Source organism: Apodemus sylvaticus, chromosome 7 (assembly GCF_947179515.1).
Source record: "Apodemus sylvaticus chromosome 7, mApoSyl1.1, whole genome shotgun sequence".
In the NCBI taxonomy this organism is placed as follows: domain Eukaryota; kingdom Metazoa; phylum Chordata; class Mammalia; order Rodentia; family Muridae; genus Apodemus; species Apodemus sylvaticus.
This window is the reverse complement of record NC_067478.1, coordinates 80767950-80795069: the sequence shown is the minus strand read 5'-3', so window position 1 is coordinate 80795069 and position 27120 is coordinate 80767950. Positions and strand designations below refer to the sequence as shown.

The 27120-nt window shown below is 42.1% G+C and overlaps 2 protein-coding genes across 3 annotated transcripts in view; one reads left to right on the top strand and one right to left on the bottom strand.

Moving 5' to 3' along the window:
* Nxpe2 (neurexophilin and PC-esterase domain family member 2) overlaps window positions 1-15031 on the bottom strand; it is a 98083-nt gene extending 83052 nt beyond the window's left edge. Inside the window, exon 1 of the mRNA XM_052188412.1 lies at window positions 14894-15031. Coding sequence (XP_052044372.1) covers window positions 14894-14949 — 56 coding nt within the window. The 5' untranslated portion in view covers window positions 14950-15031. The remainder of the gene's footprint in view (window positions 1-14893) is intronic.
* A 71-nt stretch (window positions 15032-15102) lies between these two features.
* On the top strand, window positions 15103-26887 carry LOC127689117 (NXPE family member 1-like). Of its 2 annotated transcripts, none has more exons than XM_052188415.1 (4): window positions 15103-15172; window positions 17937-17998; window positions 25167-25379; window positions 25601-26887. In XM_052188415.1, exons 2-4 carry the CDS (start codon window positions 17956-17958, stop codon window positions 26134-26136), a joined length of 792 nt encoding a protein of 263 aa, XP_052044375.1. In that variant the 5' UTR covers window positions 15103-15172; window positions 17937-17955; the 3' UTR covers window positions 26137-26887. The 2 variants fall into 2 exon arrangements, with proteins under 2 accessions (XP_052044375.1, XP_052044374.1); XM_052188414.1 differs by lacking the exon at window positions 15103-15172 and adding an exon at window positions 21430-21594.
* The last annotated feature ends 233 nt before the right edge of the window (window positions 26888-27120 follow it).

Below are 27120 nucleotides of genomic sequence, written 5' to 3'. Positions count from 1 at the left end.
ACCCTGTTTCAAAGGTCTCAGTGATGCTCAAGATTGCACTGGCCTTGCCATCTTCCTCCTTCCAATCCCTAAAGACCACCCCCATTCCCACTTCCTGGATTCTCCCAGAAGTCTTTCCAAGGACTTACAAGGCCGAGACTAGCTCTATCCTTTTTGCTGAAATTCTCCTTCAGCCCAGACCTTGACTGTGTCCCCATGGTGGCTGAGATGATATTAGACCCTCACCAGGCTGTCAGGAGAACCGTACAGGCGGCACTGCTGAGGTGATGGCTTGCTGCTTGGTGATAATCAGTGGCTTCTTTTAGTCCACAGACAGAAGAATTAAAGGGGCTCAGAACAAACAAAAGTAAAATTCATTGGCAAGCATTACACCCACCCCATAACTGCTCAGGCAGAGGAGGGACTTCAGAGCTGGTAAGCATGGGCTCTCAGAGGCCAGAGTTTTTATTTTTATTTAGGTAACCTCCCACCCCTACCCTACCCCCACCTTCGTCCTCCCCATCCCCCACCCCCGCTTTTTGGTAACCTTTTCTACGGTCTTGCTGCATCTAAGGCACTCATGGGTCCCTTTTGATACAGATATTAGATCCCTTCCTTCTGTCCACAAACACGGACACAGCCACCAGTTGTTAAAATCTGCTACCAATCAAAGTAGGTCTCTCACCCCCTCCCACATTTTGGGTAATGACCTGAGAGAAAAAAATCTTAATAGTAAATCAAAACTTAATGCAGAGAAAACAAAATGGTAACTCTCTTCCCAAGCTTAGGGTCTGTCTTCTTCTGTGCTGTGGTCTTGCTCTGTGCCTGCTGTCTCCTTTCCTGCCCCTCCCTCTCCCCTCCCCCTTCCTCCTATCTACTCTTCGTCTTTCTCTCACTCTCCCTTGACCCGCCCTTGTTTTCCATATCCTGTTGTTAGATAAAATTTTCCTGCTGCCAAATACCAAGCTCTTGCTGTTAACTACATTAATTTTTGAAAGCTGAAATGTGGGCAATGGAGGAGACTGTATCACACACATCTCTAGGCCACTAGAGCACCAAGTGGGGGAAAAGGGCTGTCAAAGGCGAACAGGAAGGTGAGTTTGACAGAGCTTTCTTTGCTGTTCCCACCCCATGACTCATTCATACTTTGTTTTCTCTACAATATTTGTTGGGGGGGGGGGACTTTTTCTTTTTGTTTTTTGTTTTTTGTTTTTTGTTTTTTGAGTGAGGGGTTGTTTTGTTTTGTTTCCTGCTACAAAGTATCATGTATCTATTTTCTTCAAACTCCTATAAGAGGTTCCTAAAACTCAAGACCAGAATCTAAATCTGTTCTAGAGTCTCAGAAGCTGCAAGACTGCAAAGGTTAAAAAAAACCTCCTCCCAAAGGCTAGAAAAGCAATAAACAGTTGTCAATCTGGTGGAACTGCATGCAGGCTGGGACAGAGAGCTCCAGGGCCAGCTCAGCTTCTGCGAGTCAAGACTCGTGCTCCATGCTGCTGCGGGCTTCCTTGATACAGCTGCCTTTGAATCACGGGTGTTCCTTCCTGTAAGTAATCCCAGTAGGTTCAGTTCATTTAGACTTGGGAGGATTGCACCTCTGGATTGGTCTCCAAACTGGGGGCAACAGACAGACCTTTGTCACATTCACCTGGGGAGGTCCTCCCAACAAATATAAGCAATGTTTCTTTGTAGCTGATCATACTGCTTAGCTTTTCACATGTGGTGTTATCCTGGTGCGGATATATGAATATGCCACGGGCCCCTGGATCGTGAGAAAGATCAGTGTGCTCTAGGCTTACTCTGGAAGGCTTCCTAAAGGGAGGGAGTACTCCTGCTTTGAGGACTGAGTGCTTATCAAGTGTGGCTGGGCTGCTGTCCTTCTCTAGAAGGTTGTTTTCTTCAGTCAGAAAAGCAGAGTCGTCTTTCTCAAATTTGTCTTTGGATGTGTGCTTTGTGGGTGTGTTTAATATACTTGAAGAACTGTGTAGAGGAGGTGTACCTTCATTCTAGTGCTGCTTTTCGAAGTGCTTCTCCTTGACACAAGACTGGGGCGTTGCTTCTGAGTGCTAGGTTTTTCTTCCAGGAGATTTTCATAACTATTTTCTATGATACATAGTAAAGTCCATGTTACATACAGAATTACATAGTGTACTGAAATTTTGCCCTGGTTTTTTTTTTGTGTGTGTGTCTGTGTGTGTGTGTGTGTATGTGTGAGCCCGAGTGATAGATCTTTTATAAACTATACACAGTGTAGGACTAAGGACCAAACAGCTGGCAAGTAAGATAGCGCCATAAATTAACTGCCTTAATTTGTACTCTCACCAACAGTAGGGTCATACTGAAATTGAGATTTATGTCATAACCTGGCTGAATTTCAGCCAGCAGTGGTCATATGCTTTGACTTTAGAAAATATATTAATGTAATATGTCACACTTGAAAATGCATTTTAAAAAATTATGCAACTACCCTGATAAATCAGAAAAAGCCTTTCATGGTAGCTCAATTTCAATGTTAAAAACAGGAAACTTTTGTTGTTCTTATTTTTGGTTTTTTTTTTTTTTTTTTAGATGAGAACTTCCTCAAATAGAATTTCCTGAAAAAGAGCAAATACTATATGCTAGGCACCAGTTACAATTATCTCTGAGCTGAATGTGTGCTGCTGTAAAATCCTCTAAAACATAAATCACTAGAATTTCTATATATTAGCCAGGAGAATTTATTTTTAAAGAATATGTGTGTGTGTGTGTATGTGTGTATGTGTGTGTGTATGTACATATACACATACGTACGTACATACATACATACATACATACATAATTATGTAGCCAACCAATAACAGACAACACGAAAGTCTTACCATCCCATATCAGTGGTTAACACTAATGGTTTTACCAGAAAGGAGTCTGTGGTCCCACACCCGTGAGTGTGTGATCTATATTAGTTGGACTCAGCAGGTCATTTAAAAAAAAGCAAAAAGAAATTAAAAACAGGAAATGAAGTTAAAAGAGAAACTGGGAGGGGGGACTAGAATAGGAGGGCTGGATCGGGGAAGAGGTAGTTGAACTGAGGAAGGGGTCTGGACCTGGGAGGGGGACTGGACCTGGGAGGGGAAACTGGGCTGGGGTGGGGGGCTGGAAGGAATTAGAAGTTGTGGGAGTAACTATGATAAACATACATCATATGAGCTATGAAGTTCCCAAAGAATTAATTTAAACTATATATATATAGTTTAAATTATATATATAATTACCAGTCCATATCAGTGGTTAACACTCACGGTTTTATTAGAAAAGAATCTGTGGTCCCACACCCATGAGTGTGTGGGATATACATATATGGGATAGGCTGAGAAGTGGCTCACTGATTAAGAGCATTTGTTATTCTTCCACAGTCCTAGGGTTCAATTCCCCTCACCCACATCTGTAATCTTAGCTCTAAGGCACCAGGCATGCAAGCAGTACAAGCACACGTGCAGGCAAAACACTTATACACAGAAATTTAAAAATACAAATTAAATACATATACTGGATGCACATGTGTGTATAGTATATATCTACACATATAGAAGTTATATTTCCAAAGCTGTTAGACTAACTCATAACTTCCTTGTAGGAACAAATGAAAAAAACCAAAATAATTTTATTTTCAATCAGACTGAAGTATCTGCGAGCAATAAAGACAGCGGGGGCTCAAGATATCTATTTTCTAGAGAAAAAATAGGACAAGAGCAGAGGCATTAGTGACACAAAAAGAGAATGAAGCAACATTTTTAAAGATGTCAGAGACCCCGAAACACAGACTTATAGTCAGCAAAAACATCCCTCGGAATAAAAGTGAAATGAGAAGGAAAATATAATTTTGAGAATCTGTCACCAGAAGATTTAAACTTTCAGACTATTATTTCAGACTATTCAGAATATTATCGGTAGATGTTATTAAACAGAAGAAAATTCTCCCTAAATGATGGAAGAGAAATGCAAGGAAGAGTGAAAGATGAGAAACTAAATGAGGAAGTAGTCCATGAAAATGACAATGTATGACATATAAATAATATTTGTTTTTAATTAACATACCTGGCAATGCTAACAACATCAAAAGTGCGAAATAATTCAACATAAATGGAATATAATTTTATAAGCTCCTTCACTTCCTGGAAAATATTTGAGTGTAAATTTATTCTAGAAAGTAAAATAATACATAGAGAGCTAGAAAGATGGCTCGAGAAATAGTCACTTGCCACCGAGCCAGATAACCTGAGTTCATTTCTAGAACCTACATTAGGAGAGAACCGACTCCTTCAAACTGTCTTCTGACCTCCACAGGCACAGTGGCATACACACACACACACACACACATACACACTCATGGGATGTATAGAGAAAATGGAGTCTCATTCAATAATGAGAAGGAATGCAGAACTGACAAATGCCACAACAGGGTTGGGTCTACACAAGCATGCCACTGAAGAGATGTCAAAGGCTGGGTTTGTGAACACACACTCTTAATCCCAGCACTCAGGAGACAGAGGCAGATGGATCTCAGTGGATTTGAAGCCAGCCTGCGCTACACAGCAAGTCCCATGTTAACCAGATCTGTTTTGAAACTGTATCAAAATATAAACACAAAGGAAGCAGAGAGATGGATTAGCAGTTAAGAACACTGACAGCTCTTGGAGAACACACACAATGGCTATCTGTAACTCGATCTCCAGAGGATCCAGTGCCCTCCTCCTCCTCTGGGCTCTCTGGGCACTGCAAACACATGATAAACCAACCCACATGAAGGGACCCACACACATAAAATAAAAACAAATAAATTTCGAAAGAGAAAAACACACAAATGAATATGTGATGTACATTATTATAAGTATACATATAATTCCACCTATATAAAACCCAAGAAAAGTCAAATCTATGTTAAAAGCCAAAACTGAGATCCGTGTTTTTCCAGGACCAGACACACAGTAGGCAGAAGGGAGGGCTGTAGTTGCCTGGGAAACGGCATAAGTTTATGGGTAATAATAAAGACTTTCTATCATTAGGGGTAATGAAAACATGCCCAATACTGAGTGCAGTCACTACACAGAAGAAAGCATTTCTCAACATTCTAAGCACTGTGTATTTAAATGCACATGTGCTTATGATATGTAAATTACACTTTACTAAAATGTCACTTTTTTTTTAAACCAAGGCAATTTGTAAGCGACAAGTTGAAAATACCCTTTCCTGGGCAGCAGTAGAAATGACGGGAAAAGGAACATAAACAACTGGCTTCCCTTAGAGACAAACAGCCTGGTGTAGCATGAGGAAACTGGTAGTCAAAGAGCAGCAACTGAAACAAGAAAAGACAATGGTGGGACTTTATTTATGTTCTCCCCTCAAGAGTTTGTGAAGTGATACCTTCCCCTGAAATGGGCTAGTACTGACGTCCAGCAAGGTCTCCAATTGTGAATACCAGTAACAACCCTATTGTGCCAGAGATGACTGCTCAGACACTGACTTACTCAGAAAGAATGTCCTGATTAGCCGACCAGCAAGCACTACATTGGGTGTTTGGGATCCCAGTGTTGCACTAAGCCTTTCTCAGGATGAGTTTTTAAATATGAAAAACATGTTCTGAGTTGACATACTTCAGTTAACAAGAACAATCAGCCAAATGCACAAATACAGAAACCGAAAAGCAAGGTTAATACATTTAGAGACTTTCCCATAACTAAGGGCTTTGATGGGTTAGGTTTTTTTTGTTTTCGTTTTGGCAGGTGGTACCGTCTAAGTACTAAATTTTGTGGGCTGAACAGCACTTCCATCACGGAGTCAGTTGTGCTGCGGTCTGGGGCCCCTTTACATTCTTCACTGGTCTTCGTGAATTAGTCAAATCATGGACTCATCCTGTTTTAGTTTAAGATACAGGGCCCCATTTCTTAATCTAGTCAGAATGAGAATTAACCGCTCAGATAGTGTTGCTATTGCTAACAGACTAGCTAGCCAGGAAGACTAAGAGAACAGACTGGTACCAATTATCTGATTTATGTCTTTGTTTCTTTCTTTTTGAGGGTTTTTTTTTTCCCCTACTGTATTAGTTAGAGTTTTACTGCTATGAACAGACTCTATGACAAAGCAAGTCTTATAAAGTACAACGTATATTTGGGGCTGGCTTACAGAGGTTCAGTCCATTATTATCAAGATGGGAGCTTGGCAGCATCTAGGCAGGCATGGTGCAGGAGAAACTGAGAGTTCTATATCTTTATCTGAAAGCTGCTAGCAGAATACTGACTTCCAGGCAGCTAGGGTGAGGGTCTTATAGCCCACACCCATAGTGACACACCTACTCAAACAGGGCCATACCTCCAAATAGTGCCACTCCCTGGCCAATGTGACGGATATACAATCCATCACACCAACCATGGCAAAATTTTTCTTTTTATTATTGCTGATCAATTAGCATAGAAATAGCAGGTTTTTCCCAAAGCCATACATAGTTTCCTTTATCTTATGAGAAGTGAGTGTAAGCCTTTTCAATATTGTAGGTCATTTTTTTTAAGGAAATTTAATTTGTTTTCATTCATAAGCAGAAATTTTAATACCTTCAGGTCTCGATCTACTTAGTTTGGAAAGCATCTGAAGAGGTACATTTAGTCAAACTATCAGTACATGCCCTCCAAGTAGTCTCAGAGGCTCAGTTACACTGCTGTTATCCAGATTAATTGACCCATAAGGCAGAGTAGAAGGCATCAGAATACAGAGAACAGAGAACGGTGGAGGTCAAGTTCTCTAATACTAATTTGGGTGTCTCCCAGTCACAGTGAGTTGTGTTAGTCAATGTGCTGACTGTCTGGTCACTTCTTATCCCTGGGTAGTGTGGGAACCAAGTGTCTATGCTTACTAGCAATCCTGGTCCATTTCTGGCTGGGAATGATTAACTTTGTCCCCTGGGTCCCTTCCTGTGGCATAGAGACTTTTACCCCCCTTTTTTCCCCTGTTTTCAAAGGCCAGAATCTTTCCTAATAAATTTTTCAGAAAGCCTAAGTTTTACAAACCCAACATTTGCAATGAAAATTCCATTGTTCCTGCCAATTAGAGGGCCCAGTCACACAGGACTCATCATGGAGTCAGTTGTACTGAGGTCTAGATCTCTGTTACACAATCAAAGCAGGTTTTTTTTTTCAATAACTGTGGCTCCATACACAACTTAAAATCATGGTGCTTTCATGCCACAATGTGATTATTAATGGGACTTGAGGGACTGGAGAAGCAACTCAGCAGTTAAGAGCACTGACAACTCTTCCAGGGGCCACAAGTGTGATATCCAGCACTCACACGGTGTCTCACAACTGCCAGTAACCCAAACGTCTGAGGCCCTAATATCTTTTGCTGGTCTCCTTGGGTACTGCACACATGTGAACAGTGACACTGATATCCACACAGGCAAAACACCCATGCACATACAGATTAGAAAATAAGTTAAAATGGGACCTCATAAAACTTCAAAGCTTCAGCAAGGCAAGGGACATTGTCAATAGGACAAAACAGCAACCAACAAATTGGGAAAAGATCTACATCTGATAGAGGGCTAATATCCAATATATACAAAGAACTCAAGAAGTTAGACACCAGAGAACCAAATAACCCTATTTAAAAATTGGATTCAACATATCAAATGATGTCCAAGAAGAACGGAGGAATGGCTCCTGGTTCTGGAAAGGCTCAGTGCAGCAGTATAGGGCAATACCAGAACAGAGAAGTGGGAAGGGTGGATGGAGGAACAGGGGGAGGGAAGAGGGCTTATGGGACTTTCGGGGAGTGAGGAGCCAGGAAAGGAGAAATCATTTGAAATGTAAATAAAAAATATATCGAATAAAAAAATTGGATACAGAGCTAAACGAAGAATTCTCAACTGAGGAATACTGGATGGCTGAGAAATGCCTAAAGAAATATTCAACATCCTTAATCATCAGGGAAATACAAATCAAAACAACCCTGAGATTCCACCTCATACCAGTCAGAATGGCTAAGATCAAAAATTCAGGGGACAGCAGGTGCTGGAGAGGATGTGGAGAAAGAGGAACACTCCCCCATTGCTTGTGGGATTGCAAGCTAGTAAAACCACTCTGTAAATCAGTTTGGCGGTTCCTCAGAAAATTGGACTTGAGGACCCAGCTATACCACTCCTGGGCATATACCCAGAAGATGCTCCAACATGTAATAAGGATACAAGCTCCACTATGTTCATAGCAACTTTATTTACAATAGCCAGAAGCTTGAAAGAACCCAGATGTCCCTCAACAGAGGAATGGATACAGAAAATGTGGTACATTTACACAATGGAGTACTACTCTGCTATTAAAAATAATGAATTCATGAAATTCTTAGGCAAATGGATGGAACTGGGAAATATCATCCTGAGTGAGGTAACACACATGGTATGCACTCACTGATAAGTGGATATTAGCCCAGAAGCCCAGAATACCCACGATACAATTCACAGACCACATGAAGCTCAAGAAGAAGGAAGACCAAAGTGTGGGTGCTTTGGTCCTTCTTAGAATGGGAATCAAAATACCATGGCTCACAGTCAACCAATGGACTGAGCACAGGGTCCCCAATGGAGGAGCTACAGAAAGGACCCAAGGAGCTGAAGAGGTTTGCAGCCTCATAGGAAGAACAATAATATGTACCAACCAGTAACCCCAAAGCTCCCAGGGACTAAACCACCAACCAAAGAGTACACATGGAGGGACCCATGGCTCCAGCTTCAGATGCAGCAGAGGACGGCCTTTTCAGTCATCAATGAGAGGAGAAGCCATTGGTCCTGTGAAGTCTCAATGGCCCAGTGTAGGGGAATGTCAGGTCAGGAAAGTAGGAGGGAAGGGTTGGTAAGTAAGGGGAGGGTGGATGGAATAGGGTGTTTTCGTTGGGATAACGAGGAAAGGGGGATGACGTTTGAAATGTAAATAAAGTGAATATCTAATAAAATAAATAAATAAAAGACACTTGAAATGCCACCCATACTTGTAAATTTTTTTCAAATATAATACCTCCCTGTTTGTTATTTGGTGTGCTGATAAAAAACTTATATATGACTAAATAAGAAGTTAGGTTATCTAAAATGCTGGTTATTGTGCTTCAGTGTGATTGCGTTATCACTCTATATTTATGTTTGAAAATGTCATGGGGTGGGGAGTCTTCAGGCTGCATTAGATGGCCAATGATGGACCTGTTTCAGGACGAATAAGTCTTAGGACCTGGATATTCTGATCACACTGTATGATCAAAACAAGGCCGTTGATGAAGCTACTGTGCCACAGGTTAAAGAAAGAAAAAGAAAAAAGGAAAGAGACTAGAAGAGACAAGTCACTTAATTCATATAACCTGAATTATATTCACCGCAGAGAATGAACATTATGGCTGTGCCCAAATACCATAGAGGCCAGGAAGAGTAGTGTAACTGAGATGTCACATGCCCAGACGTAAGTTTATGTCGCTAGTGATGGTAGGGACAAGATCTACAGTCACTAGGTACTCCACGGGTACCTAGTGACTGAGGATTACCAGACTTTAGGAGCCAAGAGTCAAGAAGAAAAATCCACATTTCTGGTAGGGGACATGGTTCACAAGGACAGGGAGAAGAATCTGCAGTGATGACAAAGGAGAATTAAACAGGCTGACTTTGGAGATTCCATGAGCAGTGTAAACTCAGCTCCACTCTCCCTGAAGTTTTGCAGCCTTATCCTGTTTCTGTGATGTAAATGTATCCACAATGGCCAATTAGTTTCAGCCAGGAAGAAATGTGCACAACGTTGCTTATTGGCTATCATGAGGCAGGTTAGCACAACTCTACCCTTGAGTCTTTCCAGTGGAGACATCCTGAGGGCATTTGGAGAGATTGAGCTGTGTAGGCTCCAGAGAAACATCTCTGAGCTCTAAGCCTACAGAGAAGAACTGTGCCCTGCAGTGAAGGAATCTGCTCTAGAATGTCCATCAGCCCTACTTACGGAACAGCACAAAGGGAGATGGGGAGGATCATGGCAAAGTATGCATGTTAGACAGAGAGAGCTCAGAGGATAGAAAACCCAGTGTCCACTCTCAAGATTAAACAACAGAAGTCTTTCATATTTAGCAGAGACTGTGGTGAGAACTGGGAGGTGTCCATTCTGTGAGGGATATAGATGAGAGGGGAGAGGGGGGTCAAACAATGATGAGGAAATACAGGAACTTTTTAGGAAAGTTGGTATGCATGAGTATGACGCCACATTCATGGAACTTTTCTTTTCTACCCACTAAGATTTTATATTTTTCCAGTAATGTAGTAAGGCAACATGTCAGTCAAAGGCCTCCCCACCCTAAGTCTCACCCAGTCCTTCTAACTTTTAGGTGACATTCATAATGCATGATTTACCATACCTATTCCGACTCAGGCTCTTCTACCTAGAAAGCAATGTACACAGACAGAATTTTACCAATCTTGAAAAATCTTGAAAAAAAAACTCGCAGTTTTGACTCTTAGAGTTCCAAGTCGTGTTTCATTAAATGTGTATTTATTCTGTTTATTGATGAATATAAAAATATTGAATATTTATCCATATGTTTCCAGAAGATGAGGAAGGTCAACAGAGTGGGTAAAGGAACTATTCATGCCATATGATGAGGAAATACGGGAAAATAAGGCATATTCCAAGGTTAGCATGAATGTGGCATCATACTCCTGTATCCCAACCTTCCTAAACAGTTCCTTTACCACTCTGTTGACCTTCCTCATCTTCTGGAAACATATGGATAAATATTCAATATTTTCACATTCATCGATAAACAGACTAAATACACATTTAATGAAACATGACTTGGAAATGTAAGAGTCAAAACTGCAGGGGTTTTTTTTCTGAAATTGGTAAAATTCTGTCTGCGTACACTGCTTTCTAGGTAAAAGAGCCTGAGTTGGAGTAGGTATGATAAGTCATGCATTATAAATGTCACCTAAAAGTTAGAAGGACTGGGTGAGACTTAGGGCAGGGAGACCTTTGACTGACATGTTGCCTTACTACATTACTAGAAAAATATGAAATTTTGGTGGGTAGAAAAGAACATTGGTTTAGAAGCACAGATCATGCTTTTTTTTTTCTTATTTTGACAATTACTCATCCCACAGGCCTTGTGCTTATCAGTGACCGGGGGCACAAGAGATACAATGCGGAGACAGGCGTGATTCCAGCGCTTTCTGACGAAGCCTGCTCAACAGGTTCTCCAGCACAGGAGTGAGGATTGAAAAGAAAGAGACAATTAGACGAAACTGCAGTATGACCCCAGTCAATTCTGAGACTGAAAGCGGGTTTAATAATTCTCAATCCATTTTTATACTGACTTAATTACATGCAGGAATTAAGATCCATAGTAGTACAATGAGGAACAAGCAAGACAGTAAACACAAAATTGTCAAAGTCCCATATCACTTCAGTGACAGTTGTTTCCAAGGGTGTTTAAGGATGATCAAAATACCTGAGCCTACTTCCTTGTCCAAGCCCAGAATCTTGATTATGCCCTAATGTCAGATTCCTGCTTGAAGCCCTTGTCCTTAGTCAATGTCAGGCTACTGCCAGGCAGCATGGCACCCCAATAAGGCTCTCCACAGCTTTCATCATTGACAGGTTCTGATTCTCAGGAAGTCATTTAGTGTTGGATGCACAGTACAGTGAGTGACGCAGACCACACCAGACATGGTATCCTTTCTCCAGATGTCATTCATTTCATCTCTATGTCATCGGACATAGAATCCGGTTCTTCTAGAAGCTCCCTGAGCACCATGTTTCCATAATTGGAAAGTCACGGCTCAGTCATTAGACTGTGGTTTAGTATTAGCTGCAACCGGCCATGGTATCTCACTTAAAACAATTAACTGGCTCTAAGGTGACTCTGATACTGAAGTTGGGGGTAGAAGACTATATCCCACGAAGCCACGTTCAGGCACCCATCCTTGAGAAGTGCATTTGAAAAACCAAGTGAGTAGCACTAGGCATCCAAGGAGATGTATTTGATGTAAACATGCTGAAAAGAGGGGCAAAGACATTCAGCAACTGCACCGAGCCTACCTTCTGGTTCCAAAAGGAGACTAAAGTCTAAATAGCATCATGGAAATGCATACCTAAGCAGTCCCAACAAGGTGGGACAGTCCCCACTATTGACCCACCGCTCTCCCTATAAGGCCGTAAACCTCTTTCTTAGAGAGAACAGTATTCTGCTCATGCCGCCCCGGGCTTTTCTTCTTAGAGCATGAGATTCTTAGAGAAAGTCCAATTTTTTTAAGGTCTGTTGTTTTACTAGTCTGATAGCTAAAGTGTCTCTGTAGAATATATTCATTTTTTCCCAGTCAACTACATTCAGGTTTCTGCATGAGGGTTACTTGGTTTTGCTCTGTACCAATAAGATGCAAACAGAATCCTTTTAGAACCTATTAATTCACCCATGCAGAAGCTTTTCAGAAAGCCTAAAATTCACTGTAGTTTTAATTTAAAAAAAAATACAAAAACTGAAACAACAGAGTGGGTCTCTACACACTGCATGTGGCGAGCATAATTTCTGTCCTCCACCAATGCCTTGAAATGGGCATGACTCAGAGGAGCAAGAGATGGATGTCAGTCTCACTCCTCTGCTTCTGACCTCCTCTGCCCCACCCAACACCTCCTCCAGCCACTTCTCTTCCCCTTTTTCCCATAACCTTGCTATATTTGTCTTTTATGCAGAGTAATTTAGACTCCACCCACCAAGACTTGGTGTTCAGCAAAATAAGAGTCGCTCCGGGACCAGCTTTGTTTAAAGGTATTTTATAGATTATTTTAGTAACATAAGCATATGCTTAAGGTCCCATCGGTATCTTCTGTCTTCCCCCACCCCAAAAAGAAATCTTCTGGCTAATTCATCTTTCTGCTTCTCATTGGAATTGTGGTGAATGAAAGTGGGGTGTTTCTATAGGAATGAATATGGAGAGAGAACATGGCAGGGGAAAGGGGAGGCATCTGACTGCTGTTTTAGGGTTGAGGATAGGAAGAGAGTCTTCAGACCAAAGTCTGAGTAAGAAACGGTAAATAGGAAGACAAACGGGTTGTTCACTAATATAAGGCAAAAGAAGGCGGCTCACGGAAGATGCTCAAGTATCTAGGCAAATCACAAGTTCCCGTGAAAGAGTACGTGCCCAGCTTCTCCTCCCTTCTCACTTCGTGCCAATCACAAGTTCCCTTAAAGCAGTGTATGCCGAGGCTCTCCTTCCTGTCTCACCTGGTGCTTTCTCTTGTGCTCTTTCCTAGGACCCAGATCATGTTCCCAAATATAGTGTATCAGAAAATGCTGCTAACACTCGCATTGTTCTTAGCAATTACCTGGATAATAGTTGTAATTTTTCAAGATTCTGCAAAGGTAGGGACACGTTTCCCCGTGTTGACCAGGAGCTGTGCCTGTGTGAACTGTCTCCTCAGGGCCCTTCACTCAATCTCCCCTTCTCCCTTATCGACCTAGGGCTGGAACAGGGCATGCTGTCTCTACTGCCACATTTCTCATCCATCCACAGAGTCTTATAATCAAACTTCTACATCTCACAGGCACCCCAAATGCCCCTTGTTAAGGCCACCAACTGCCATCTCACTAAATACACGTTTGTCACCAAATCTGGATGCATATATCCTTGGCTGTCTAGATCAGGCCTGCCACTATCTTTGCCATGTAACTGTTCTTCTTAGTAACCAGTGTGCCTTACAGTTTCTGGATATTAAGCAATGATTAGAAAAGGCTTACCACTGGAAGTTTATATAGGAATTTGACCATGTTTTCTTGTGTTCTTCTTTGTGGCATTTCTGTATTTAAATATCAGGTTGTGAAATCCCATCACGCAGGAAACTGAAACTGCAGGATTGTGAGTTTGAGGCCCAATTACAAACAGATGAGTTAGAATACAAGAGGAGTTTTGTCTTTAATCCATTAAAATATATGCTATATTACAATATTTTTCTTTCTGAATCCATCTCTAATTATGTAAAGATATAACAAATACATACATGCATTCCTATATACATATATAAATTTCATTATTACATGCTTATATAAACATGCTTGTATAAAAACATATAATACCATTTTGGAGAGAAAGAATTTAAAAGCTATGTTCATGGGTAGGAAAAGTCATCAGCTTTATATCATAATAATCAAGTTTTAGAATAAAAAGTGTCATAAAACCAAATGAGTTTTCCTCATTTTTCACATTTATTTAACTGGACTAGCCATCACGAATGTTCAGCCAGTGGGAAACTAGCAAAAAGTAGTTACAGGCTGCAAAGGACATAGGATCAGGAAGAGCAAACACACTTCATAAACTTCATCAAGTTCTTATTTTAAAATGAATATAATTCTGTAAACTCTAACTCATTGTAAGTAAAATGGCTGGGAGCAGGCTCCTCTTAAAAGGGAACTATATTTCTTGTCATTCCAGTTCTGGACCACTCTAAACACATCGATATTTCTCTATCCCTGGAACATGAAGACCTCATGTCCTAAAATTCCAATGAACCAGTCAAAGTTACCAACAGAGACTAAAGTAAGAGAGGAGATCCCTAAAATGACAGGCCACCAAGACAAGTCACCAACAGAGACAGAGCTGAAAGTCAGGGAGATCCTGGAGAAGCTACATCAACAGATCCCTCCCAGACCCTTCACCCACCTCAACACCACCACAAGCGCCACACACAGCACAACCACCATCCTCAACCCTCAGCACACATACTGCGTAGGAGACCAGCTGGACGTCTTGCTGGTGGCCAAGGACTATTTTGGTCACAGGAAGGAATATGGTGGGGATTTCCTGAGGGCCAGGATGTCCTCCCCAGCCCTAAAGGCAGGCGCTTCTGGAAAGGTGACGGACTTCAACAATGGCACCTACCTCGTCAGCTTCACTCTGTTCTGGGAGGGCCCGGTCTCCCTATCTATCCTGCTCATGCACCCCAGTGAAGGGGTGTCAGCTCTCTGGAGAGCAAGGAACCAAGGCTACGGCAGAATTGCCTTCAAAGGTACTTTTGTTAATGGCACATCACAGGTCACAGCTGAATGTGGCCTGACCCTAAACTCAAGCAATGAGCTATGCAAATACCTGTACCGTGGTGGTGAGGAAGTTTTCTACTGCATGAAGCCACAAGACATGCCCTGTGAGGCCCTGACCTACGTGAGTACCAGGCAGCAAGATGTTTCTTATCTCACTGCCAAAGAAAAAGACCTTTTTCAGAAGTGAGTATACTTTCAGTACCATAAGAGGTCTCCCCAGCCTGAGCTTTGCTGCCTCTCCTAGTCAGGGTTTCTATTCCTGCACAAACATCATGACCAAGAAGCAAGTTGGGGGAGGAAAGGGTTTATTCAGCTTACACTTCTGCATTGCTGTTCATCACAAAAGGAAGTCAGGACTGGAACTCAAGCAGGGTTGGAAGCAGGAGCTGATACAGAGGCCATGGAGAGATGTTTCTTACTGGCTTGCTTCCCCTGGCTTGCTCACCCTACTTTCTTATAGAACCCAAGAACACAAGCCCAGAGGTGGTACCACCCACAATTGTCCCTCCCCCACTTGATCACTAATTGAGAAAATGCCTCACAATTGGGTCTCATGGAGGCACTTCCCCAACTGAAACTCCTTTCTCAGTGATAACTCCAGCCTGTGTCAAGTTGACACACAAAACCAGCCAGTACCCCGCCCATCTCAATACTGAGCAAGACCTGCAGGTACTTCCTCCACTCAAGATTCTGCTAAGACCTGTGCCATCTTTATTGGGCCCCTGTCCATGCCACCCTTTGCTTTTCTATTGACATACTCAATAAAAGGGGCTGCCCGTAAAGAGGAACCAAAGAAAGTGTCTGCCGCTGCTCCTCCTGACAACCAATGTTGACCGGCAGTCAGGTTATGTAATTTTACTATATATAGATCTAGGTCTTACAAAATATCTTCCAAAGGCATCTACCCTGCTGTGGTTCATAGATGTCTCACCCTCTCACTTAAAAAGATTTCATAGTGTCACGACCTCCCTCCCCACCCCATCATAGCTGGTACAGTTTGCCTTGTAACAATCTTTTGTTCATCCACTTACCACCAAGCCCCTACTACTGAGTTCGGAGTGTTAGGCTTCATTTCTCAAATCACTGTAATTACTGTGCTAGCTGGTGGGACTCCGTCTTGTTTGTCATACTCTACTCTGCTTCTTTCTTAGCTCCCCCACACACACTTTTTCTACTCCCTCTCCCCTCCCCCCTCATTTTCTCCTCCTCCCCCTCTCTTTCCTCCTCCCTCTCTCCCTCCTTTGCCTACCATAGCAGGTTTTATTTAGTTATTCAGCAAGCATAGTCAAAGCCTAGGCCGGAGCTTAGTACTCCAGCCACAAAGCTTGGCTTCTCTCTCTCTCTCTCTCTCTCTCTCTCTCTCTCTCTCTCTCTCTCTCCTGCAGCCTGAGCAATTCTGCTAAGAGGTCAGCTCCTACCAGTCAACAGCTCATCTCCTGAGCAGATTTGGCTCATGGACCCTTTTTGGGTAGAAGAGTCCTCCCTCCATCCTCTTCAAATTGTGGCCAATTCCCGAAAGCCCTCAGCTGCACAGCCTCCTCAAAACTAGTTATCAGCATGTCTCTTCCTGTCAATCATGGCTGCAGCCATGCCCCTGAGACACCTACCAGTTGGAATCCTTTTGGTTTTCATTCAACCAAAATCTATACTCTTCTCACTCAGTCCGTGCACATGCGCATACACATTCACACACTCACACACACATACACACTCATACATACTCACACACTCGCTCACATACATACATTCACACTCATACACTTACACTCACACACACATGCACACACTCACACACATTGACTCACATACACACTCACATACACACACTCACACACACTCACATACACACACTCACACACACTCACATACACATACTCACATACACACTCATGCACACTCACACACAGTCACAGACACACACACAGTCTCTCACACACACACACACATTTCATTTTCCTTACTTCATAACAAAAGAATTTGATGTTCTTAAATCAAGACAAGGAGGATCATCATAATTAAGGATAAGATTATATGACTTTGAGTAGATGATGTGGAAGCAGGTTTTTGCTTTTATAATTTTATGATTATTTAAAACTTGTATGCTTTATTTATTCATTTTATAGCCCACTCACTCTCACTGCCCCCCTCCTGGTCACCCCATCCTACAATTATCCCCCCCATTCCTCTTCCCCTTCTCCTCTGGGCAGATGGAGACCCTCCTGGTACCCCACCCCTACCCTGACACTTCAAGTCTCTACGAGGCTAGGGGCTTCCTCTCCCACTGAGGCCAGACAAGGCAGCCTAGCTAGGAGAACTAGACAGGCAACAGCTTTTGGGATAGCTCCAATTGTTCAGGACCCACATAAAGGTCAGGCTGCATATCAGCTTCATGTGTGTGGGAAGGCCAAGGTCCAACCCATGGTGGTTCAGTCTCTGAGAGCCCCAAGGGTCCAGGTTAGTTGACTCTGTTGATCTTCCTGTGGAGTTCCTATCCCCTTGAGGGCTGCAATCCTTCCTCCTATTCTTCCCTAAGAGTCCCCAAGTGCCACCTACTCTTTGGCTGTGGGTATATGCCTCTGTCTGAGTCAGTTGGTAGGGGAGGCCTCTCAGAGGACAGTCACACCAGACTCCTGTCTACAAGCACAACAGAGTACCACGACAGCATGTGCCAAATGCCTTGGACTCCAGAGACTCTCAGTAGGGTAGAAAATACTCCAAAACCGTACTTCATTTATAATACCTCAGTGACCTTTGAAATAATAGTTTCTAGTCATATTAGCAGAAATTTAAAATGAGCCCTTGCTTCCCTTACAAACAGGTGATTCGCCACTGCCTATGTTCTGTGGCACATGACAGGCTAATCTGTCATTTTGTCTCTTTTGAAGGTCCAACATAGGCGTTGAGATGATGAAGCACCTGAAGGACATTGCTGTCTCCCAGTGCAACAGTAGGTCCCTTCTGCCCTGCACGAGCTGCTGCTTTTCTTCTCTCGTCGCTTCTTTGTTTCCTGACAGGGTCTAACTGTGTACACCAGACTAGCCTCAAACTCGCAGAGATCCACCTGCCTCTTTCTCCTGGGTGCTGGGACTAAAGGTGTGCTCAACCCAGTGGTAGATACTTCTTGATTCTTGGAAGGCTTTTTCAGCATTAATTGCAATTTTCTCGACTATAACTCCCAATAAATACCACTGATACCAAACAAGCTGTATGTTAAAGAGAGAAACCAATTTAAAAATGTTTCATATTCTTGATAACAGACTCTATCTTGATTCAAAGGTGAAAATATCAATTTACCTAGGAATTCATACCCTAGTGCCCTAGCTACTATGCAGATGTCATTGACAGACACTGGTGGCTTCAGCCTTGTAGATGTAGTTTCGGAATGTCCCTTAGCATAACCTCAAACTCAGTTGTAGCACTTATCAACTTTATATGGTATTTCTATCTTACCAAGTGTTCAATGGTAAACACAAAGCAACATTACACCAGGAAGAATATTTATAGTGCCTTATCTCCAAAAGCTACTCTCACAAGCCTGCTTTAGCTTATCAATCACACTGATATGCTTGGCAACAGTAAGGATTTATTGCCAATATTCATTCATCTATTCAATAAATACTTATTAAGAGTCTGTCAGATAATGAGGCATTGTGGGAAAATAGAAAAAAATAAAGGTTTGGAAAGCTAGTGATGTAAAATCCATTCAATCTACTGTGTGTGAGGAAGCCCCACACAGAACTAACATTCCAGTTAATGTTCAACCAACCCTGGAAAGATGCCTGCGGTCAGAGAATGAGGGGTGGGGAAGACCCAGAAATCTCATGAAGGGCATCGGAGAGAAACCTGATATAAGCAAGAATCGTGCGTGGGATCAGTTAAATCGGAGTAAATTCCAATCGCCTCTGTAGGTGTGATGCAAGACAAAGGACTCATCTCCAGAGTCACTAGCAAAGGACTCACTCTTCTCCAGAGTCGCTGAGATGTAGAGTGCTACCCTGTGGTTTTTCATGAGTAACTTTTGATTAGATAAACTCTAGTAATGAGCAAAATTGTCATGAGCCATTTTTTAGTAGGCCAGTCAGGCAGACGTATTGTAGAAGGTAACCAAGGAAGAGGCTAGAAGCGTAGCAAAAGTCTAAATCACTGTCACTCTTAAATGTCACGATGAAGAGTTCAGTGGTTTGTTGGTTTGCTTGTTGGTTTTGGTTTTGGTTTTGGTTTAAAGCCACAATCCGAATGAGGAAGAAAGTGCTTTGAAGAGTAATTTTCTTTTTCTTTTTTTTTTTCTCTCTTTTTTAAAAGATTTATTTTATTTATATAAGCACACTGTAGCTGGCTTCAGACACACACTAGAAGAGAGCATCTGATCCCATTACAGATGGTTGTGTGCCACTATTTGTTTGCTGGGAATTGAACTCAGGACCTCTGGAAGCGCAGTTGGTGCTCTCAACCACTGAGCCATTTCTCCAGCCCTTGAGGAGTGATTTGTATCCACAACTAAATATCTAAGTGTAACCTAGAAAATCCTTATAGATGCTACCAAGGGAATTGGTGTATGTAGTACACTGCTTCTGGAGAGAATGACTTCACATTGAAAAGATACTCGTTTCTTTGCACTAGTTTCTTGCCACTATAATAAAATGACATAAGATGGGGGAAGGGGGGTGTCGTCTTAGTTTGCTATTTCCCATGCTTACCACCAGCCTCACTGATCACACTCCAGGTCCGTCTGGCTGTATGTCTTTCTGCCTCAAGAGAAGCATGTCCCTGTGCCTCCTACAGCTTCTAGAGGCTCCCACAACCCTTGTAGCCAACTCCCGGAACCATGACCATGTCAAATATTCATGCTATGTCTCCCTTGTCCATCTGCCTCCCTCTTCCACTGATGGAATGGAGTTGGCCTCCCACCTATATAATATAAATACCTTCTTCATCGCAAACTCATACACCCAGTTACAGCTACACAATTCTGTTTGCCATAGAAAACAACATAGTCACAAATTTGAGGAACTGGGGCCTGAAGATTTTCAGGGACAATACATTGCAACCATTTATTAAAACTTCAGCAATCTCTAAAGTAATTAAAAAATGTGATAAAATCACATTGGCCATGTATTGCTTAAGATATGAGCTAACCATGAAATAAGTAATGAGCTGATATAAGAAAACGATGTCCTGGCATACAAGTTTACACATGATATGCTTTATAGTAAATTGGCAGGGCTGCCCTGTTGGTAGTAGGTTATCATCCAAATAAAAGTCAGATCCTCTTCTCAGTGCATTATCAAAGCAGGGAATATTTAGTAATGGCAGGCCTGAAGTGCTACACTTGCAATGTTCAGCTGTTCAGGACGCAGTGCTGCCAAGCCCTCTAGGAGTCTAACTGTTTCACAACAAAATAGCTACATGATTAGTGGCATAAAAGGAAATCCCGTTTGGCAACTTAACTACTAAGATTTGAGAGTTTATTCTAGGTGTAGTTAATAACTCTGCCACCAGCACCATGCTGCCATTTTGCAGGTTACAAATAATAGCTGCCCCTGGGGGATTGGTTTCAGGACCCACCTTGGATACCTAAATATGTAGATGCCCAAACTCCTTGCATAAAATGGCCTATCATTTGTACATGACCTATGCGCATCTTATGGACTTTAATCAGCATTAGAGAACTTCTAATACTTCATATAATGTAAATGCTATGTAAATAGTCCCAATACAGTATTGCTGAGGGAAGACGGAGGAGGGAAAAAGAAGTATTACCTGCTTAGTGCAGATGGGTGTTTTTCCTGAATATCTTTCATGCATGATTGTTTCAGTCCGTGAATGCAGAGCCTATGGGTACAGCAGGCTAAGCAGGGACCAGTGAGATGGCTCAGCAGGGACAGACATTTGTCACCAAGCCTAGCAAGCAGAGTTTGACTCCCAGGACCAACATAGTAGAAGGAAAGAACTGACTCCTGCAAGTTGTCCACTGACCTCCATGGGTATGCCACACCATGGCATACACACACACACACACACACACACACACACACACACAATTTTTTAAATGCCACAGAGAGCTGACCTTAAAGCACACCATTTAATAATGGCTCTGTTTTGAGGACATGGCCAGGACCTGCATGGTCTTTAAAGGAAGGACTGTGTGAGGACAGTAAGCTGAGAGATGGCAAATCCCTAATATCTGCTCCTTGTTTGGTAAGAGAACCCGTTGTTCTAACTCAAGTCATGGTCAGCCATCTAACAGCTACTGATTTCTGTGGCTAACCTTTGTCTAGGAGCATGAATAGAATCGATGTGTGAAAATTCTAGGCCCCGTGTTCAAAAGCAACTTCCCTTTCTCTACTATTTCTCTCCTTCCCCCTGGCTGAACTGCAGCTAAAATGTGAGAAAGAAAAGGCCCCATCAGGCCTGGGAGGAATCTGTGTTAGAAACAACAGAACAACAAGATGAAAGGAACCTCGGGCCCCAACCCTGTACTACGTGTTAGCCCAGGCCTCTTCACTCGGAAACTATCCCCTGAGGAGGAAATCATTTCTGCAGGTAAACCATGCTTGCTGACTCTTCCTTTGGCACTCCGATATAACACACAAATTAGCATTAATACAGAGGTGATAATGTGACAATAGACTATGAGATAAAAATGTGCCTGGGTGCTAGAACACTTGGCTGCCATGCGTGATGCCCTAGGAGCCAGCTCTAGCACTACTCTTGGCTCAGGGATGGGTAGCATCATGGAAAGCATAACAAGAAAGTATGACATGAGCAGCCCTTGCCACACCATGACAGAACACCACGTGCCCTGACACCAGGATGTCTAGGAAGGTGGACAGTGACAGAGGTGTCATGACAGTGGGGCCTGAGAGAGCATCAGTCCATGTGAGGTACAGTTTTTCACTTTTAGCAAATTCCCACTAAAACATTGTTGAGCTGGGCATTTCACCCCAAAGTGTTTAAATGGACTCGCACTGTTAAGTGTTGAGTGCCATGCCTTTGTTAGTATTATTTCACGGATGAAATGGAGGCAAGGGGTTTACTGATAAGGACACCAACTGGCAGGCCACTGTAACATTACTCAGAGTAAAGACTTCAGTCACCAAAGAACCAATGGGAATGACAAGGAAAGGAAAAAAATATCACTTTGAGCTAATGATCATATTTGGAAGAAAGCAAACAGAGGGGAGTTGAGATGACCCAGAATCACTCAATAGACTGAGTAGGGGAATCAAATAATTTTTATACCACAGTATTTTTTTTCACTGTAAGAATAAATCATGTTTACAGTATTTTTATTATTACAGATAGAGGGGGAGCCCAGCGTGGTGGTAAACTACCTTTTCTTTTCATTAACTTATTTATTCACCTTACATCCCATTTGTAGCCCCCTCCCAGTTCCACCTTCACACAGCCCTTCTCCCTCTTCCCCCTTCCCTTCTCTACTAAGAAGGAGGAGCCCCCCTCATATCACCCCAAAGTGGCACATCAAGTTATTGCAGGACTAGTTGCATCCTCTCCACTGAGACCAGTCATGGTTCCCAGTTAGGGGAGCAGGATCCACAGGCAGGCAACAGAGTCAGGGACAGCCCCTGTACCAGTTGTTGGGGGACCCACATAAAGACCAACATCTGCTACAGATGTGCAGGGGACGTAGGTCCAGCTCATGCTTGATCTTCAGTTGGTGGGTCAGTCTCTGGGAGTCCCCAAGGGTCCAGGTTAGTTGACTCTGATGGGCCTTTTATGGAGTCCCTGTCTTCTTCAGGGCTCCTCAACACTCCAACTCTTCCACAAAACTTCCCAATCTCCCTCTAATGTTTGGCTGTGGGTCTCTGCATCTGTTTCCATCAGCTCCTAGGTGGACATAATGTCTTCTCAGAGGACATTATGCTAGGATCCTGTCTGCAGGCATAACAGAGTATCATTAATAGTGTCAGGGACTAGTTCTTGTCCAAGGGAAGGATGTCAATTTGGACCCATCACTGGTTGGCTATTCCCTCTGTCTCTGCTCTTTGTCCCTACGCATCTTGTAGGCTGGACACATTTTGTGTCAAAGGTTTTGTGGGTGGTTGCTGCCTTTATCCCTCTACTGGGAGTCCTGCCTGGCTGCAGGAAATGGCCACTTCAGGCTCCATATCCCCCACTGCTAGGAGTCTCAGCCAAATTTATCACCATATCCTCCTGGTGGCCACCCCTGTCCCAGGTCTCTGGCATGTCCTAGAGATGCCCCCTGCCCACAACCGATTTCCATTCTCTCCCCTGCTCTCTGTACACCTGATCCCCACCCCCTGCCCTGTTGTCCTTCCCATCCCTTCTCTCACCCAGTTCCCTCCCTCCATCTACCTCCAATGTCTATTTTATTTCACATTCTGAGAAAGATTCAAGCATCCTCCCTTGGGTCCTCCTTGTTATTTGGCCTCTTTGTGGACTGTAGCATGGTTATCCTATACTTTATGGCTAATATCCACTTATAAATGCGTACATGCCATGCATGTCCTTTTGGGTCTGGTTTACCACACTCAGGATGATATTTTCTATTTCTACCCATTTGTCTAGTCTAATACGCAGAAGCATTCCATTGTGTAAATCAACCACATTTTCTTTATCCACTCTTCAGCTGAGGAACATCTGGGTTGTTTTGAGTTTCCAGCTATTATGAATAAAGCTACCATGAACACAGTTGAGCAAGTGTCCCTGTGTGTGTAGTGGAACATCTTTTGTTCCACTATATGCCCAGGAGTGGTATAGCTGGGTCTTCAGATAGAACTATTACAAGTTTTCTGAAAAACCACCAAATTGATTTCCAGGATGCTTGTACAAGTTTGCAACCCACCAGCAATGGAGAAGTGTCCCCTTGCTCTACATTGTCACCAGCATTTGCTAATTCTTGAGGTTTTTATCTTAGCCGTTCTGATGAATATAAGGTGGAATCTCAGAGTTGTTTTGATGTGCATTTCCTTGGTGACTAAGGACACTGAACATTTCTTTAAGTGTTTCTTAGCCATTAGAGATTCCTCTGTTGAAAATTCTCTGTTTAGCTCTGAATTCCATTTTTTAATTGGGTTGTTTGGGGTGTTGTTGTCTGACTTCTTGAGTTCTTATATATTTTGGATATTAATCCTCTATCAGATGTAGGGTTGGTGAAGATCTTTTCCCATTCTGCCGGCTGCCATTTTGTCCTATTATTGACAGTGTCCTTTACCTTACAGAGCTTTTCAGTTTCTTGAGGTCCCATTTATTAAATGTTGATCTTAGTGCCTGAACTATAGGTGTTCTGTTCAGGAAGTTGTCTCCTATACCAATGAGTTCAAGGTTATTTCCCACTTTCTCTTCTATTAGATTTAGTGTCTCTGCTTTTAAGTTGAGGTCTTTGATCCACTTGGACTTGAGTTTTGTGCAGGGTGGTAAATATGGATCTACTAGCATTCTTCTACATACAGACATCAGTTAGACCAGCACCATTTGATGAAGATGCTCTCCCTTTTCCATTGTATGGTTTTGACTTCTTTGTCAAAAATCAAGTGCCATGGCTTCTCTGCCTTTTGGCTAAGATCAAGTGTAAAAATCAAGTGTCCATATGAGTGTGGGTTTACTCCTAGGTCTTTGATTATATTCCATTGATCAACCTGTCTGTTTCTATACCAACACCATGTAGCTTTTATTACTATTGCTCTGTAATACAGCTTGAAGTCAGGGATAGTGATACTTTCTGAAGTTCTTTTATTGTACAAGATTGTTTTAGCTATTCTGGGGTTTTGTTGTTGTTGTTATTTTGTTTTGTTTTTCCATGTGAAGTTGAGAATTGTTCTTTCGAGGTCTGTAAAGAATTGTGTTGAAATTTTGATGGGAATTGCACTGAATCTGTGGGTGGCACACCACTTTAATCTCAGCATTCAGGAGCAGAGGTGGGCAAACCTCTGCGTTCAAAGCTAGCTTGGTCTTCAGAATGAGTTCCAGACCAGCCAGGAGCCCTGTCTGAAAAAAAAAATGAGTTGGAGTGCCTAAACATAACTAGTTGTCAAAAATAAAGTAACAGGGAAAGGGGGGAGGGGAGCTAAGGGAGGAAGCTGTGTTCTTGGCTCATGCGGTTAGAACCATTTTCCACAAATATCTGTTACCAGAGAGTGAAAACGTGAGAAAGAAATGTGAGATCGGAACGGAGATTTCTATACCTAGCGGTTACACTTTACGAGGAAGGTGGGTAACAGCGCAATGCACCCAGCACCTGTTCAACTCAAGTCAGATAAATGACTGTTTGAAAGGAAAGCTCATTTACCTCCTGGGAGACTCCACGGTGCGCCAGTGGATTGAGTACCTTCCCAAGGTTGCAAAAAGTAAGTAGTTATCTTTATATTCTTCCAGAAACCCAAGCCAGCCCTATGGTGCCTTGATGTGGTTTCCCTCCTTGCCTAGGCTGCTGCTTTCTTTTTTTCTCCCCCGTCTGGGTTTGTCTTTATAGTTATATTTTAATCTCCTCCTCATAAATATTGTTCTTCCTTTTAACATATATTCATCATTAACTTCCAGTTAAAGATCTTTTCCATTTTCTTTCCAGCACTGAAGCCTTTTGACCTTCATGGGACTGGACGGTTTAAGAAACATTTGCTTTTGGATGCTGAAAGGCACACACTAGTTGAATGGAAGAAACACAGCCATCCTTTCATCACTATCAATCTCTACTCTGTGATAGATGATGGCTATATCCCTCAGGAAATTGACCGCTTACAGGGCGACAACGATACTGTCATAGTCATTACCTGGGGCCAGCACTTCAGACCCTTCCCCATGGAACTTTTCATTCATAGAGCCATCAGTATCCAAAAGGCTATTGAACGGCTCTTCCTCAGAAGCCCTGATACTAAAGTCATCATTAAGACAGAAAATGTTAGGGAAATGAACCTAGATACAGAGAACTTCGGAGACTTCCATGGATATATTCAGTATCTAACTACAAAGGAGATTTTCAAAGACCTTCATGTAGGTATTATTGATGCCTGGGACATGACCATTGCATTTGGTTCTAATATTATCCATCCACCTAATGAAGTGATTGGAAATCAGATTGACATGTTTTTAAACTACATTTGCTAAAGATACATCACTAGGAGCCAATGTCTCCAGCCAGACTCTGTGTTTCATCAGGGAAGTTTTTATTCAATTTAGAATTTTAAAAAAAATCAAATTTAAAAGAATCTGTTTGGAATAGAGATGCAGCTAAGCTGAGAGGGTATTTGTTCAGCATGCATGAAGCCTACAGTTCAACCTTCAGCATCACATAAGCAGGGCAGAGTGGCACATGCTTGTAATTCCAAGACTCAGGAAGATCAGGGGTGAAGGTAATCTTTGTTATACAGTTAGGCCAAGAAGAGCCTGGGCTATATGAGAACATTCCTTGATTAAAAATAATAGTCACAATTGTGACAGGAAACATACTTAAAAACTGTGACTCCAGAGAGGGACTACAAAGCCAAGAACACTAGGCGGGAAGGACAACCATAGAATATACTGTCTATCTCTGTATTGATAAGCAGCTTTATTCGTTAGTCAAACTTGAATCATGATTTCTGTTCCTCTTGGATAAGCCAAATGACAGGAAGTGTCAAAGAGAGCAGCGTGTCATTGTCATTATTCTCTAAGGGGTTTTTTTTATTATTATTTAAAAAAAACCTTTTTTCTGCAAAAGAACAGAAAGTAAGTTTTCTAGGTTTGGAGGACTATATCTTACCTCTGTCACCACTATTCCATTCTGCCACCAAGGTACAAGACAAGACAAAAATGTAAGCAAATAAAAATGTTTTTGTTTTAAAAAAAAACAGTAATAAACACTGAAAATTGAATCTTATTTAGTGTATATATGTCAGAAAATGTTATTATTCCTTTTATTTTCCCCTGAATTTTTAAAAAGCATAATCCATTCCTAGACCACAGTAACTAATAAATAAATGAATGAATGAATAAATAAATAAATAAATAAATAAGCACAGTTAAACACATGGACACTGACATGTTTGGCCTCCAGGCCATGATTGCAGACACCTTATTTGAAACAAATAACAACAACAACAAAATAGGAAA

What these genes read in the sequence shown, in the direction of transcription:
- LOC127689117 (XM_052188414.1), top strand. Translation starts at nt 21,501, where the DNA reads ATGAAAGGAACCTCGGGCCCCAACCCTGTACTACGTGTTAGCCCAGGC. An exon ending in GGAGGAAATCATTTCTGCAG is followed by an intron (nt 21,595 to 25,166) that starts GTAAACCATGCT and finishes ATCTGTTACCAG; the next exon opens with AGAGTGAAAACGTGAGAAAG. An exon ending in CCTTCCCAAGGTTGCAAAAA is followed by an intron (nt 25,380 to 25,600) that starts GTAAGTAGTTAT and finishes TTTTCTTTCCAG; the next exon opens with CACTGAAGCCTTTTGACCTT.